This window comes from Phyllobates terribilis, unplaced genomic scaffold, assembly GCF_046119375.1.
Source record: "Phyllobates terribilis strain yellow unplaced genomic scaffold, ASM4611937v1 Scaffold_1__5_contigs__length_1240528914, whole genome shotgun sequence".
In the NCBI taxonomy this organism is placed as follows: domain Eukaryota; kingdom Metazoa; phylum Chordata; class Amphibia; order Anura; family Dendrobatidae; genus Phyllobates; species Phyllobates terribilis.
Window position 1 is genome coordinate 723,401,757 of NW_027362761.1, and position 16,803 is coordinate 723,418,559.

Consider the following 16,803-nt stretch of genomic DNA (forward strand, 5'->3'; position numbering starts at 1 on the left):
TCCAGGCCTTTTATCTGCTTAATTGAGAATGACATAACAAAGGGATTGCCCACACCTGTCCATGAAATAGCCTTGGAGTCAATTGTCCAATTACTTTTAAAAACGGGGTGGCACATGTTAAGGAGCTGAAACTCCTAAACCCTTCATCCAGTTTTAATGTGGATACCCTCAAATGAAAGCTGAAAGTCTGAACTTCAACTGCATCTGAATTGTTTTGTTTAAAATTCATTGTGGTAATGTCTAGAACCAAAATTAGAAAAATGTTGTCTCTGTCCAAATATATATGGACCTAACTGTATGAAGCATATGGAACCTTTTTCCACCACAACAATGCCGAATCATATCGTGTGCCGGCTCATTTTTTTGAAAGATCATGTAGATAACTACAGTAAGTATGATAACAATCTTAGCATTTTTTCTGTAATGTTGCCCAGTTGCTACTGTCATCTAATTATTTTTAATTGAAGGTGTACTTTCTTTACAATGCTGTTGATGCCCCTTTATCACTCACCTAGCTATTCTGTATATATCATGGTTAGAGGAACAGTCAGAGCGTAACCCACTTCTCTCCTGCAATGGCTGGCACGGTCGATTCATTGATGGCATTTTCATCATCTGGCTCGGTGAGGAGTTGACAGTACCAGCCTTTGTTGATTATTTAAATAATAATTTTATGAATTTGACGTTTACATTCAGTCATGAGAAAAATGTTACCATGTTTCTTCATTTAACTTTGGAAGGTGAAGGTGATGTTTTGTTGCGTGATGTTTTAACCAACAATTATGGAAAACCTTCTACTGGAAACACTATTTTAGAACCCGCTAGTATCCAAAGGACCATTGAAAGTATTCTAGTTGGTGAGTTCACAAGAGCATTGAGATCTTGCTTTTGTGATATTGATTTTACTCAGGAGCATGGAATCATTAGTAATATTGACTGCACAGGACTACAAACCCTAGATGTTAATAATGGCTAATACTATTATATCCTATAAGGATCATTATTCCCTGTTACATAATAAAAATATAATACAAAAATCCAATCCTATAATAGATCGAATATCACAGTAGTAACCAGCTATTCTATTGAATGTTATGATATAGTCAATATAATAAAAAAATATTTACCTATTTTAATTCAGTACTGTAAAACCAAGAGGATCTTAGATAAAGGATGTCAATTCATATCTAGAGGGGGCATCACTTTAGGAAATGTATTATCCCTGTCAGTTTTCAACACAAATAAATTGTGTTCTGAAACATGGTTAACATATAAAGGTCTCTTTAAATGAGGGTTAGAAAAGTAAAGAAAAATTAGACTGCTATAGCCGTCAGCAATAATTGAAGGAAGAATATGGAATCTATTATAGATTGTAACACCAAACATGTAGTGTGTGTGTTAAAATGCACCCAGTGTAATCTCCTATATACTGTATAGGGTGCAATACCTGTAAGAAGAGGATTAGGAATCGGATCCTTTTTCATGGTTCATATAATCCAGTGGGAAATAATATATCTGGGGAGTCACAACATTTGGTATATGAACATTAGGGCAATTTAAATAGTGCTGTTATATGTATTAAAAGGGTAAAAGAAAGCAAAAAAAAGGTATCGATTGGAGAAAATGTCTCCTTAAATGTGAGGCCTTTTTGGAAACTTTCATTTGACAGACGTTTCCCCATTAGTTTAAATGTAAAGAATGATTTAACTTTGTTTTGTTGAGCGGTTCATTACAGTATTTATTCAGTAGAGCAGGGACTATTTCAGTCCCTGAAACGGATGTCACTGATGACACTTGGCTTCAGGGTGGGCATATCAGCTGGGGCAGTGATGCCCTGGCCCCCGATGACGTCCTGTTTGAGAATTCCAACATGCAATGGGAACTCTCAAATGAAATATCAGAAATAAAAAAGCAGACAGGAAGTGTTAGGGTAGAGAGGGAACGGTAGGGAATTTTTAATTGAAGTATTTTAGAAAAGTGATTAGATTATTGACTCAAGTAGATAAACATTTAGTATGAAATTGTCCTTTGGTTTTTGACCAACCCTTTAATCCTTGGGAAAAGAATGTTGCTAGGGCTTTAAAAGTTCAGGGCAGAATCAAAAAGCGTATGCCTACCATAAAATATCATATGTCATAATGTGTATTTCAAATATTAACATGTGTATAGGTAAAACTCTATCTATATTTACCTCTTTTTTTCAAACAAACACACACAAATCAATTGTGTTTATTGTGACATTATTATGAGATCTGTGCTAATTTTTCTTGGGGGCCGTGGAGGTATGTAAATTTTGGTGCTGTGAATTCCTGTACCCCACTTCTCACTGCTCTTTCACAGGAGGTCAGCTTTACATGGAATAAATATGCAGACAAAATGTTCCACTTTTACGATCAATCCTTAATTGATATGGTTTGCCAAAATGAAGATAATCTATTGAAAGAATTCTTTCGACTGCTTGCTCTTTGTCACACAGTGATGGTGGATAAAAATGGAGGTAATGTGTATTTGCTTAGCAATTATCAAATTAAAATTTTCCTGATTTGCATTATTTTTGTTTTTATAGAATGATAACATGAAATTGTATAGACTGCATTTTTCCTGTTCCATCCAATGTACAGATTGGTTTGGTTCATTTTTAGAAAGGAGTTATTAAAAATGAGATTAACTTTTCTATTCGTGTATCTATGTTTTAATTTAACAAAATACTGCTTCAAAATAAAGTATTTCCTTTGACTGAAGATACTGTACAGTACATGATTAAAGCAAATGGCAGGTTAGAATTATGCCAATTTTCGTGACCACCTGGGGCGCAGCACAGATGTCACTTATTACTCATTTGCTGTGGCCATGGGTGCCATGCTATGGCAGGTGGTGCTCACAGAAGAGGTCAGCTTGTCAGTGCCATATGGAGGCTTGCATAGAGCTCTGGAAGAGAAATAGACCCAGAGTATGACAGGTGGAGGCTGTCCAATTGGTGGTAAATGGAGTTTGGAATGCAATTTATTTATAGAGGGTGCTAAAGAATGGCTGTTTGCATTTACAACAGAGCTAGAGAAGGAGCCTGGCTAGGAGGTGGTTGGTGGAGGCTGACATGAACATCAGGTATTGATATAGAGGCTGGCCAGGGTAGTAGCAAGAGGAGAATTGGTATTTGGTAGTGTTGAGCGAGCACTAAAATGCTCGGGTGCTCGAAGCTTGGGCCGAGCTCACCGTGATACTCGGGTGCTCGACCTGAGCAACGAGCCCAATGTTAGTCTATGGGAGACCCGAGCATTTTTGCGGCGGCACCCCTGGAAGTCTGTAGAAAGCCTAAAATGTGCCCAAAACGATAGTGTCAGTGCTCAAAAGACATGGGGACAGCATGGGCATCGCCCCAGGAAGCATTTCTGACCCCCAGGTCACTGCTGACAACAACGTGGTCAGAGGTATTAAGCCACTTTAACGGGCTCACAATAAAACGTTCAAAAACTAAACTGAAACGGTTTTCCTGTGAAATATGTTAAGGAACTTCCTTTCCAGGGTAAAGACTTGTGTATAAGGTAAAATAAATAACCAAAAACAAAAATACTCCTCCACACCTTGGGCTATGTTCACAAGTAGCATTTTTTATGCGTTTTTGCACTTTTGTATTGCTTTCAACCGTGACAAATGCATTCACCGGGAAATGTCATTTTAACATTTTACAATCTTATCTGGCCATGTGCTGTGTGACACATGCATACAGTGCTGAAAAGACATGGGAACAGCATGGGGAAGACCCCTGGAAGCATCTCTGACACCCAGGTCACTGCCTAAAAGTGTGCCCATCAGAAGTGATCCTTTCCGCATCAGAAGATGCAGACTTGCAACTATCGCCGTGCAAGTTCTTGTTCCAGGGCAGTGTTCAATTGTACCTCCCCCATTCCTTGCAATACAAGCGCAAGTATGCAGCCTGCCACCCACCCACCCCCAGGCTGCAATACCATACTGCTAGATTGCTTGCACTTGAAATGGGGCCTTTTAGTTTGGAGGAGGCCGAAGCTGGCCACTACCTCATGGCTGCTTCGGCAGCGAGGTATCCATTCTCAGTCCCCAGCCGCCCGGTGGCCGGGTGTCCACGCTCGGTCCCCCGCCGCCAGGGGGCAGCCGGGTGTCCATACTCGGTCCCCAGCTGCCCCGCGGCCGGGTGTCCACACACGGTCCCCAGCCGCCTGGGGGCGGCCGGGTGTCCATAAACGGTCCCCAGCCACCCCTATTTCTCCTTGAAACTTCCCCCACACTTTTCTTAGCCTGGCCTGCTTTAGGGCAGCATTGGACGAGCCCACCAGAGAACCAGAATCCTCCGGTGGGCCCTGGCTTCTCCGTCAGGGGAGTTGAGAGTGCCATGGTGAGGAGCATGATGATGATGATAGAAGTTAGCATCTGCTTTGTTTTCTTGGAATAAAAGCGTAAGTGTGCAACCTGCCACCCACCCACCCCCAGGCTGCAATACCATACTGCTAGCTTGCACTTGAAATGGGGCCTTTTAGTTTGGAGGAGGCCGAAGCTAGCCACTACCTCATGGCTGCTTCGGCAGCGAGGTATCCATACTCAGTCCCCAGCCGCCCGGCGGCCGGGTGTCCACGCTCGGTCCCCAGCCTCCAGGGGACGGCCGGGTGTCCATACTCGGTCCCCAGCCGCCCCGCGGCCGGGTGTCCACACGCGGTCCCCGGGGCGGCCGGGTGTCCATAAACGGTCCCCAGCCGCCCCTATTTCTCCTTGAAACTTCCCCCACACTTTTCTTAGCCTGGCCTGCTTTAGGGCAGCATTGGACGAGCCCACCAGAGAACCAGACTCCTCCGGTGGGCCCTGGCTTCTCCATCAGGGGAGTTGAGAGTGCCAAGATGAGGAGCATGATGATGATGATAGAAGTTAGCGTCTGCTTTGTTTTCTTGGAATGCAAGCGCATGTATGCAGTAGCGGCTAGGCCTGAGGTGGTCAGCGTTTTGGCGCATATCCTACCTCCTCCGAGGATTGCTGGATGTTTTCCTGCTACTATCCCAGTTCTATGACTCCCATTAAAACAAATCTTCAGGTGATGAATGATGGATGAGGTGGTGGCAAAGGAGAAAGAGCAGGAGGAACAGGGACCATTCACATCAATATCAGGCCAGTCAACCACACATGTCTTGTAGGATATGTTTCTGTACCAAAAGGAGCGGTTCGGCTACACAGTTAAAGGGCATGCAGTGAGTGCAATGCCTAACAAAAATTTCGAGGCACTCCAATGCCCCTTGGAAGTGACATGGAGGTCAGAGGGCCTTAACTAAACCTTTTTTTCCATTTATAGCAATTGGGTCTCCTGTGCACTGTTGGCCTAAGCAGTGAATGGAAGGCTTTCCAAAAATTATGAGGACTGCAATGCCCCTTGAAACAGACGTGGATTACAGCATACAAAAGTATAGTAGCAGTGTCTGGTAGTCAGTGGAGTAGCCCATCTGTACCAAGCTACACCACCTTTGTATTTAATAACAATTTTTTACTGCATCTAGCCAAGTAAAACCTTTTGGGCAAAGTAGCAGTGTCTGGTAGTCAGTGGAGTTGCCCATCTGTACCAAGCTACACCACCTTTGTATTTAATAATTTTTACTGCATCTAGCCCAGTAAATCCTTTTGGGCCTGCAGCAGTGTCTGTTACTCATTTTAGTAGCCCATTTGTACCAAGCTACACCACCTTTGTATTTAATAACAATTTTTTACTGCATCTAGCCCAGTAAATCCTTTTGGGCCTGTAGCAGTGTCTGTTACTCATTGTAGTAGCCCATCTGTACCAAGCTACACCACCTTTGTATTTAATAACAATTTTTTACTGCATCTAGCCAAGTAAAACCTTTTGGGCATAGTAGCAGAGTCGGTTACCCATTGTAGTAGCCCATCTGTACCAAGCTACACCACCTTTGTATTTAATAACAATTTTTTACTGCATTTAGCCAAGTAAAACCTTTTGGGCCTGTAGCAGTGTCTGTTACTCATTGGAGTAGCCCATCTGTACGGATATGCAGCGATACAAAATAACCAATGGTGCACAAGCTTATGGCCTCCGTATTGGGCAGAACAAGTGCTGACAAAAAAACAGACACTCCTGGAACTCTTTCCAATAGTAGTAGCAATAGAAATATGGGGCGCACGCCTGGCTAACAAAAATATAAGCTTCATAACAAAAAACACCAGCCTAGCGCACTGCATTAATAAGATGGCATCATCATCTCTCCCAGTGCTAGGCCTACTACGCTGGCTAGCATTCCTGTGCCTAAAACACAATGTATGGGTCCGCGCTAGCCACGATGCTGAGGGGTCTAACGCTGCTGCTAATGCTTTATCACACTTCAATTGGCAGATTTTCACAGAGCTCCTCCCCAACGCCCACCCATCAGGTAACAGTTGCCCACCCTCCCTATGGGATCTAGTGGCGGCGAATAGGTGATGCCATTAAACAGAGCGTCAGTTGCCCCGTCGACATGGCAAGCATACGGTAAGGCATGGGAAGAGTGGACACGACTAGTAGCAGGCAGACGGGTTGACCAATGTGAACAAGCTAGATTACAAGTCACCATAGAATTTCTCCACCAGCTAATGATGAGGGGCATATCAGGGGCGTCAGCGCAGCGGTGTCCGACCGGCGAATTTCACTTCCAACTACTGAATTGGGGAGATGTGACAAAGAGATTCATCATCAGACAATCCATAAAAGGGTGGAAAAGGGGTCAGCCAAGTCAGGAGTGTAGACGTCCCGTCCCGTGTCACTAAAACTGATTTCTCACATCATATCCCTAACACCATTAACATGACACTCACAATTTGAAGCAACACTACTGTCTACTGCATTTGCGAAAGCCTTCTTTGGGGCGCTATGCATAAGCGAATTAGTCCCTCAATCCAAAATTACCACCAGTGGAGGCTTATTACACGAGGACGTAGTCATAGCCAATAATGCAATAGGTCTACGCATACGCAAATCGAAAACGGTTCCAGCGGGCAGGGGCACTTGGGTACTTCTACAACCCACAAACGGTACACTGAGTTGTGTAACAATAGTAAAAACATATATAACCATCAGATCACAAAGTAATTTCTTCCTATCACACATTGATGGAACGCCATTATCAAGATACCAGTTCCAAGCTATATTTAATAAATGCCTAACATCGGCAGGGAACCACCCCAAAGATTACGGGACACACTCATTCCGCATAGGCGCGGCCACGGAAGCAGCAAAAGCAGGACTGTCAGAAACGGAAGTTCAGAGGATAGGGAGATGGCGATCCACGTGTTTGGCGAGATACATAAGACCGGACTTGTTATCCTAACGTGGTTTGTTTCTTTTACAGGTGACGCTAAGCCAACAGTGTGGGTGATAGGCCACTCGTATATATATTGGGCAGAAAAAAAGGGCGAAAGTCCGCCCAGGCGGGAGGAAATTAGAGTTTCATAACACATATTTCAACTGGAGAGATATTAGAGGCCTGCAATGGCCACAGGTACTAATGGAGGTAATCAAGGTAGGGAGAGAGGCAAGAGGTCCGGTCATCTTAGTTATACAGGGCGGGGGAAATGACCTAGGTCATTACAAGAGCGCATAACTAATGGCAATAATGAAACTAGACACTGAGCGCTTCAGAGAATTTTTCACAAAACTAACTATAGTATGGTCAGAGATTGTGCCGATAGCGGTATGGCAAGGTGCGCGAGACATCACGGCCATCGAACGGACAAGGCGGGTAATAAATATTCGGATGGCAAAATTTAGAAGAGACAGAGGCGGTGTAGTGATACAACACCGACAACTGGAAGGAGATAAAGCAGGCCTCATACGGCCCGACGGTGTTCACTTAATGGATATTGGACTGGACATATTCCTGTCAGGACTCCAGGACGGAGTGGAACAAACGTTAAGAGTGATGGATGGGGGTCAGAGTCCTGCATACGAGTACGCAGGATCCTCCGTGGCCTGGAAATAGAAAGGACATGTTGGAGAGTTACACTTGTTGGCCAACTTGCCGGTGTGGAGACACAGGGCATGCTGCAAAAAGCTGAATTATTTTAGAAATAAAATGCCTTTCTAATGGAATGAGTATAAAGAGTTAATAAAGCTGTGACCGATCCTAACCCATCTTGTTGTAAGAGTTCCATTATTGTATTGTCAAGGAAAGGGGGGTGGTAGGGGGGCTCAGCGTCTGGGTTTGGTTGGGGGTCCCCACAGTCTGCCTAGGCTAGATGCAGTTAAAAATTCTTATTAGATACACAGGCGGTGTAGCTTGCTTCACAGCTGGGCTTCTACGCTGACTAGCAGACACTGAAACTTCGGAGCAGACCTCTGAGTAAACAGCTCTTCAGACTCAACCATCTGTGTTAACCCAAGCCATAGTGTATGTAGTTTCTTACCGTTAAAAGGGGGGGGGGAGCGACCCAACCCACCTGGAATTGACGATGCCAACGTCACGTAAAACACAGCAAGTGGACTCCAAAAAGAGTCTCCATTTTTTCCAAAAATTGTGGCACAGACACCACTTAAGTGGCATCAATTGCCCCAGAGTTGCTTAAAACGGTTGGTGAGGTGATTTTACCAAATCCTCAAGCTTTTAGTCTCCCCAGGATGACACAGGGGTAGAAAAGTCCTTGCGGATCCATGATTTGTTCATCTTTATAAACGTGAGTCTGTCTACATTCTCAGTGGACAGCCGCGTGTGCTTATCTGTCAGCACACCACCAGCAGCGCTGAACACACGTACAGAGAGAACGCTGGTTGCAGGGCATGACAAGATCTCCAAGGCGTGAGTGGCGAGCTCCGGACATTTTTCCAGATTGGAAGCCCAAAATGAGCAAGGGTCCAGTGTCACAGTCATGGCTTCGATGTTCACTTGGAGATACTCCTGTACCATCCTCTCTAGGCGTTGACTATGTGTCAGACTTCTTGTCTCCTGTGGCCTTGCAAAGGATGGTCTAAAAAAGTGGTGAAACGATTCCACAAAATTGCTGTTACCAGCAGATACTGTGTTACTGTTACGGTTTGAGTGATGAAGACTCGACAGTCCCACGGTTGGCAAGTTAGAACTCTGAGATTTACTACGTGCACCATTGGTGTTTTGTGGAAAAGCACATGTAAGATTCTGCAACAGACTCTGCTGATACTCCTGCATGCGTGAATCCCATTCTATGGCAGGAATTATTTCGGCAAATTTACTTTTGTACTGGGGATCTAAGAGTGTGGCAACCCAGTAGTCGGGATTACTTCGAATTCTGACAATCCAAGGGTCATGTTGCAGGTAGTGCAGCAAGAAGGCACTCATGTGTCTTGCGCATCCAGGAGGACCAAGTCCTTGTTGTGTTGGTAGCGAGGTAAGAATCATGCTTCCTTCCTCTGCCCTCTCCCCCCAACCTCGCACAACAGAAATGTGATCAAGGTCTCCCTCATCTGATGAGTCTTCCATGCCCATCGCCAGTTCGTCCTCCACTTCTTCCTCGGCTCCTGCACCTTCCTCAACAGTTTGGCTGCTACCATGTGCCCTGGTTAATCCCTCTTCCCCACCCTCCCATGCCTGCCGCCTTGGTGCTGCTGACCGTCTGGACCTTGGAGATGTTATCCCTTCCGCATACGACTCCTCCTCTACTTCCTCCACCTCCTCTTGTCGCACCACCTGACTCCGAATTCTGTTTAACGTGTGCTCCAGCATGTAAATCACCAGAATAGTCATGCTGATAATGGCATCGTCAGCACTAAACATCTTCGTCGCCATTTCAAAGGGTGCATAGGTCCCTGATCTGAGACCACTCCTGCAGCGTGATTTGCCCCACCTCTGGATCTCTTTGGCCCAGGCTATACGTCAGAACGTATTGCACCAGGGCTTGTCGGTGCTGCTACAGTCGCTGCAACATGTGCAGAGTTGAATTCCACCGTGTCGGCACATCGCATTTTAGCCGGTGAACTGGCAGGCCCAACGACATCTGTAGAGATATAAGTCGTTGAGCTGCGGGATGCGAACGGCAGAAGTGAGCACACAGCAACCGTGCCCTCTGCAGAAGGCCATCTAGTCCGGGATAGTGGGCTAAAAATTGCTGGACAACCAGGTTCAACATGTGAGCCATACATGGCACGTGTGTGACATTGCCCCGGCGAAGGGCCGCACCCAGGTTTGCAGCATTGTCGCACACGGCCTTCCCTGGTTGCAGGTCCAGTTGAGACAACCATTCATGAAACTGGGTCTCCAGAGCTGACCACAACTCCTCAGCTGTGTGGCTCACATTTCCCAGATATTTCAAAGTAAACACCGCCTGATGCCGTTGAGGCCTGCTTCCAGCATAGTAAGGAGGTGTGCAGGATTCCTTCTGCGCAGTTAGAATGCAGGTGGCATTACCAGACAGGCTTTGGGTGCAGGTGGAGGACCGAGAGGAGGTTGAGGAGGCAGAAGCAGTGGAGGAACTTCTAGATAAAGAGGATTGACGCACAACTCGTGGGGACAGCAAGACTTGGACAGCAGCCCCTTGTCCTGCTGTCACCATAGTTACCCAGTGCCCAGTCAGCGACATGTAACGCCCCTGTCCATGCCTACTCGTCCAAGTGTCTGTGGTGAAGTGCACCCTGTCACATACACAGTTTCTCAAAGGAAGCGGTGGCTGTTGTGCTTAGACGGGGTTGAGTAGGGTGTCCCCGCAAACTGCCGGTCTGTGAGGAAGATGCAGGTGGAAAAGTTAGGTTGCCTTGATCCAAAGGTAGTGATCTCGATGTCAGAGAGCGCTCAACACCAGCTGGTGTTTCCACTTCCAAATGAAATAATGACCTGCCAATCACACTGGCTGTTGCGGGTAAAGAGGTGGCAGGTCTGTGTCCAAAAACATGTGTGACTGCTGTCCCCCCAGTCACAGAGGATGAAGAGGACGCGGATGCACAAGATGGGGCAGATGGTGGTTGGCCCGGCCCGCTAGGCCGCATTGTAGCACAGTGAGCTTCCCACTGCAACTTATGCTTCATATCCATGTGACGGTTCATGCATGAAGTACTCAAACTATGGATTTTTTGGCCTCTACTCAGCTTTTGGTGACAAATATTACAGATAACACGAGTTGGGTCATCCTTATCGATCTGAAAAAATGCCCAGGCTATGCAAGGCTTAGAGCCCATGCGACCTGAAGAGCCACCGCAACTTGTGGTCAGAGGCAGAGCTGTGGTTGAGGATGCAGTTGTTGACGTGCTTCCAGTACTCCGTCTCTGTTCAGGAAGGCACAACCTAACCTCGTCGTCAATAGCATCCTCCTCCACCTCCTCTGCTGACCTCATCGACTGGCTGACTGTGGGTTGACAGTAAGTGGGATCTCCAACCTCATCATCATCACCCTGTGTGTTCTCACACCCGTCGTCCTCAGAGCCAACCTCTTCCTGCCCTGACCAAAAAGTCAAGTTGTCGCTCCAATCAGGTATTTGAGTCTCATCATCGTCTTCATCATTGTCTCCACCAACAGGAGTTACAGTTTGGGAACGAGGGTCTACATTATGCTCAGAACCTTCTTCATCTGGTCCTGGATCCGACTCATAAAGATTCTGGGCATCAGTGCAGATCATTTCCTCATCTGGATTAACAGAAGCTCTATAGTATGAGTAAACAGCTGCGCAGACTCAACCATCTGTGTTACCCCATACTCAGACAGGCAGCTGGAGACTTGGGAGCTGTGAGGAAGTGCGATTGGGGTGACACCTCTGAGGACTGGAGTATTTGTGATGTTGAAGTTGAGGTGGAGGAGAGCCCACTTGAAGGAGCACTTGATATCTGTTGAAGCACCTGCTGTTTTTGTGCCTCATCTGGAATTTGTAGCGATGGGCGTGTCTGTAAGAAAGGGATCGTATCACATTGTCCATGAAAAGAAGTAGACATCTTAGTTTGGCTGGAAGATGGTCTTTCTTCTGCAGATGTTACTCCCCCCCCCACCGCGGGGGGGCTCGACCCACCAGCGGACAGGCACCAGTATTGGGAGAGGGGGGCTGGCCGTCAGGGTCCACCGCTGCTCTGGCACAAACCCGGCGACACGGAGGTCGCATGGGCAGGAACGGCCTGGCCGTGTCGGCTTCGCACTCCAGCGTAGTCCCTCTGTCCGCTCGCACCCGTAACCTCAAAGGGATGCGCAAGCGGCTTTTCTTCCCAGGGCTGTTCCCCGCCCAGCAGGAACGTGGGGGAGCTCAGGTCGGCCTTCCACTGTACTCCCTTACCTCCCTCGCCCTCTTTCCTTCTTCCGTTCTCCATCTAACCCCTCGGCTCTGTGGTGTCTGCTCTCCCTCCAGCTCTCTCCTTCTGACAGGTGGACTACCGCGTGTATTCACACTGTGGCGAATCTTTTGGGCCCAGGCATAAGAAGTTGTCGAGGTAAAGGATAATATGTGCAACCTTAGAAACGTCCATTACAACCCATTCGAGGAAGCAACTAAACGCCTCAAATAGTGAGTAGGATCTGGACCACCCCATGGGCAAACAACGATCTATATAGTATGCTCCTTCCCAGAAGCAGCCCAATAGGTGGACACTATTCGGAGGCACAGGTAGTAAGTAACCGGAACGCCCCCTCAATGTCTGTTTTGGCCATTAGGGTGACCCTTCCCAACTTCTTGATCCGCCTGATTGCCTTGTCAAAGGATGTACAGTATATACTACTGTACTTGGTTCCGGGTCGATGTTGTCGTTTACTGACCTGCCCCTTGGATATGACAAATGGTGGATTAGTCCGAAAGTATATTGAGTTCCGTTTTTGGCACAACTCACTACGGGGATACCACTACGTCTTGTAAGGAAAGTGTTCTGAATGGAACCGCCATTCTACCTAAAGATATTTCTTTTTTTAATTTTCTTGTCACGACGTCTGGGTGTTGGTAGGCTGATTTTAGATTTTTACTCCAGCCTTTCTTGATTTTAGAATGGCATGATATGCCTATATCTGTGTCTCCCCCTCCTTTTACTCCTCCACCTCTTTTGTTTTCGCATGACTATATGTACTCGTCACTTTTCCATGTGTTAGTTGTGTATTCTGAGCAGTTTGTCAGCTTTTGGACACCTTGGACACCTATGTGCTTCTATGTGTTTTTGTTTGCCTGCCATTGGTTTTAACGGTGTGCGACGAACAGTTCGATGAACAGTTCGGCGACTACACCGGTGTTCGACGAACCGAACCGAACCCGAACACTACGGGGGTGGCTCAACTCTACAGTGGAATAAAAAGCCAATATCAATGCCCCTGGGAAAAGTGGTGGAGGTCGCAGTAGCTTAACAAGACGGTTTTAATGCCCCTTGGAAGAATGGTGGAGGTCGCAGTGGAATAAAAAGACAATATCAATGCCCCTGGGAAAAGTGGTGGAGGTCGCAGCAGCTTAACAAGACAGTTTTAATGCCCCTTGGAAGAGACGTGGAGGTCGCAGTAGGTTAACGAGATGGTTTTAATGCCCCTTGGAAGAGACGTGGAGGTTACAGTAGCTTAACAAGAAGGTTTTAATGCCCCTTGGAAGAGACGTGGAAGTTGCAGTAGCTTAACAAGACGGTTTTAATGCCCCTTGGAAGAATGGTGGAGGTCGCAGTAGCTTAACAAGACGGTTTTAATGCCTCTGGGGAAAGTGGTGGAGGTGGCAGTAGCTTAACAAGATGGTTTTAATGCCCCTTGGAAGAGACGTGGAGGTTGCAGTAGCTTAACAAGATGGTTTTAATGCCCTTTGGAAGAGACATGGAGGTTGCAGTAGCGTAACAAGACAGTTTTAATGCCCCTTGGAAGAGACGTGGAGGTCGCAGTGGAATAAAAAGACAATATTAATGCCCTTGGGAAAAGTGGTGGAGGTCACAGTAGCTTAACAAGACGGTTTTAATGCCCCTTGGAAGAGACGTGGAGGTTGCAGTAGCTTAACAAGATGGTTTTAATGCCCCTTGGAAGAGACGTGGAGGTTGCAGTAGCTTAACAAGATGGTTTTAATGCCCCTTGGAAGAGATGTGGATGTTGCAGTAGCTTAACAAGACGGTTTTAATGCCCCTTGGAAAAGACGTGGAAGTTGCAGTAGCTTAACAAGACGGTTTTAATGCCCCTTGGAAGAGACGTGGAGGTTGCAGTAGCTTAACAAGACTTTTTTAATGCCCCTTGGAAGAGACGTGGAGGTCGCAGTGGATTAAAAAGACAATATCAATGCCCCTGGGAAAAGTGGTGGAGGTCGCAGTAGCTTAACAAGACGGTTTTAATGCACCTTGGAAGAATGGTGGAGGTCGCAGTGGAATAAAAAGACAATATCAATGCCCCTGGGAAAAGTGATGGAGGTCGCAGTAGCTTAGCAAGACGGTTTTAATGCCCCTTGGAAGAGACGTGGAGGTCGCAGTAGCTAAACAAGACGGTTTTAATGCCCCTTGGAAGAGACATGGAGGTTGCAGTAGCTTAACAAGATGGTTTTAATGCCCCTTGGAAGAGACGTGGAGGTTGCAGTAGCTTAACAAGACGGTTTTAATGCCCCTTGGAAGAATGGTGGAGGTCGCAGTAGCTTAACAAGATGGTTTTAATGCCCATGGGGGTAGTGGTGGAGGTCAGAGTAGCTTAACTAGACATTTTTAATGCCCCTTGGAAGAGACGTAGAGGTTGCAGTAGCTTAACAAGACGATTTTAATGCCCCTTGGAAGAATGGTGTAGGTCGCAGTGGAATAAAAAGACAATATCAATGCCCCTGGGAAAAGTGGTGGAGGTCACAGTAGCTTAACAAGATGGTTTTAATGCCCCTTGGAAGAGACGTGGAGGTTGCAGTAGCTACACAAGACGGATTAAATGCCCCTTGGAAGAGCCATGCAGTACAGCATCTTAAAAACATTATTCCCATTATTGGGGAGTGGGTCTCCCATAGGCTTTGCCTATGCCTTCCAAGCAAAAGCTGCCAAAAATTAGGACGGAGGAACTTGCAATGCTGTCAACAAGACCAAGGTCACCCTGGTGGTATACTGGTGGTGGAGGCTGAGGATAAGGAGAAGAGCAAAATACGGCCGTATACCCATGGAAGCGTATACCCATGTGTGGGTGTGAAGCGGTGCATGGGAATACACCTGCCGAAATAACACAGTGGATTTGACTTTATGTTACTCTGCTGTTATTTGGTGGTGATGAGAAGTCTGGCCTAATCCAGCCCTTGTTCATTTTGATAAGGGTCAGCTTGTCAACATTGTCAGTTGACAGGCGAGTGTGCTTATCTGTTATAATTCCCCCAGCGGCACTAAAAACACGCTCCGATAACACGCTAGGGGCAGGGCAGGGCATGACCTCCAAGGCGTACAGAGTGAGCTCATTCCAAGTGTCCAGCTTGGATACCCAATAATTAAAAGGCACAGAGGAATCACGGAGGACGCTGGTACGGTCAGCAAGGTACTCCCTCACCATCTTTTGAAACTTTCCACTCCTTGTGAGAGTACCCCGCGCCGCAGGGCCTGTAAGCTGGGCGGGACTCAGAAAACTGTCCCAGAACATTGACAGTGTTCCCCTGCCTCTGCTGGATTGGAGTTGCGTCTCTCTCGCCTGTACGCCTTGGTTAGGCAATGAACTGTGACCTCTGCCGCTAGCGTGTTCAGATGGGAATTTTTTAACAGTTCTGCAGCAAGGGCCTTCTGGTACTGCCCCATTTTTGTAGACCTCTCCACCTCAGGAATAAGAGAGTGAAAGTTCTCCTTGTAGCGGGGGTCTAAAAGTGTCACCAACCAGTAATGACTGTCACCCAACATTTTGACAATGCGAGGGTCACGGTTAAGGCAGTGTAACATAAAGTCAGCCATGCGTGCCAGACTGGTAACGGGCAAGACTTCCATGTCCTCACCAAGATGACGACTGACCATGCTCTCCTCCTACTCCTCCTCCTCTTCCCCCCTGTCCTCAGGCCACCCACGCTGAACCGATGGTATGACAGTTGTACAGGTACTACCGTCTACAGCGCATGATACCAGCTCCTGTTCTTCCTCCTCCTCCTCTCCCTCATTGTCCCCCAATGCACGTTGGGATGAGATGAGGCTGGGCTGTGTGTAATTGCCCGCTATGGCTTCTTGATCCATCTCATCATACTCTAGCTGCAATGCCTCCTCTTTAATTCTCTGCAGAGAGCGTTGCAAAAGACAGACAAGTGGGATGCTGACGCTAATGATGGCGTCATCGCCACTCACCATCTTGGTGGACTCCTCAAAGTTTGTCAGGATGGTACATATGTCAGACATCCAGGTCCACTCCTGAGGTCTTATGTGTGGAGTCTGACCTGAATATCGACGGCCTTGTTGCAGCTGGTACTCCACAACTGCTCTCTTCTGCTCACAAATCCTTTGCAACATGTGGAGGGTAGAGTTCCAACGTGTGGGCACATCACACACCAGTCGGTGTGCCGGAAGCTGCAAACGCTGCTGCAACACAGCAAGGGCGGCGGAAGCTGTAGCCGACTTGCGAAAATGAGCTGACAGGCGGCGTACTTTGACGAGCAGATCTGGCAACTCGGGGTACGATTTAAGAAACCGCTGAATCACGAGGTTAAGCACATGAGCCAGGCATGGTACGTGTGTGATCTCGCCTCGCCTCAGAGCCGCCACCAGGTTATGGCCATTGTCACACACGACCATGCCTGGATGTAGGTTCAGCGGTCTCAGCCACAGATCTGCCTGCTCTTTCTCAGCTGTCCACAACTCACAAGCAGTGTGAGGTTTATCACCTAAGCTTATGAGTTTCAGCACAGCCTGTTGCCGCTTGGCTGAGGCAGTACTGCAGTGCTTCCAGCTTGTAACTGATGTGGTGATATCTGAGATGGAGGCTGAACATGAG

The 16,803-nt window shown here is 47.0% G+C and overlaps 1 protein-coding gene across 1 annotated transcript in view; it reads left to right on the plus strand.

Annotated features, from left to right (window-relative positions):
* Window positions 1-16,803, plus strand: part of ATP8B3 (ATPase phospholipid transporting 8B3) — a 1,018,530-nt gene that overhangs the window by 585,824 nt on the left and 415,903 nt on the right. Inside the window, exon 15 of the mRNA XM_073686335.1 lies at window positions 2,341-2,497. Coding sequence (XP_073542436.1) covers window positions 2,341-2,497 — 157 coding nt within the window. The remainder of the gene's footprint in view (window positions 1-2,340; window positions 2,498-16,803) is intronic.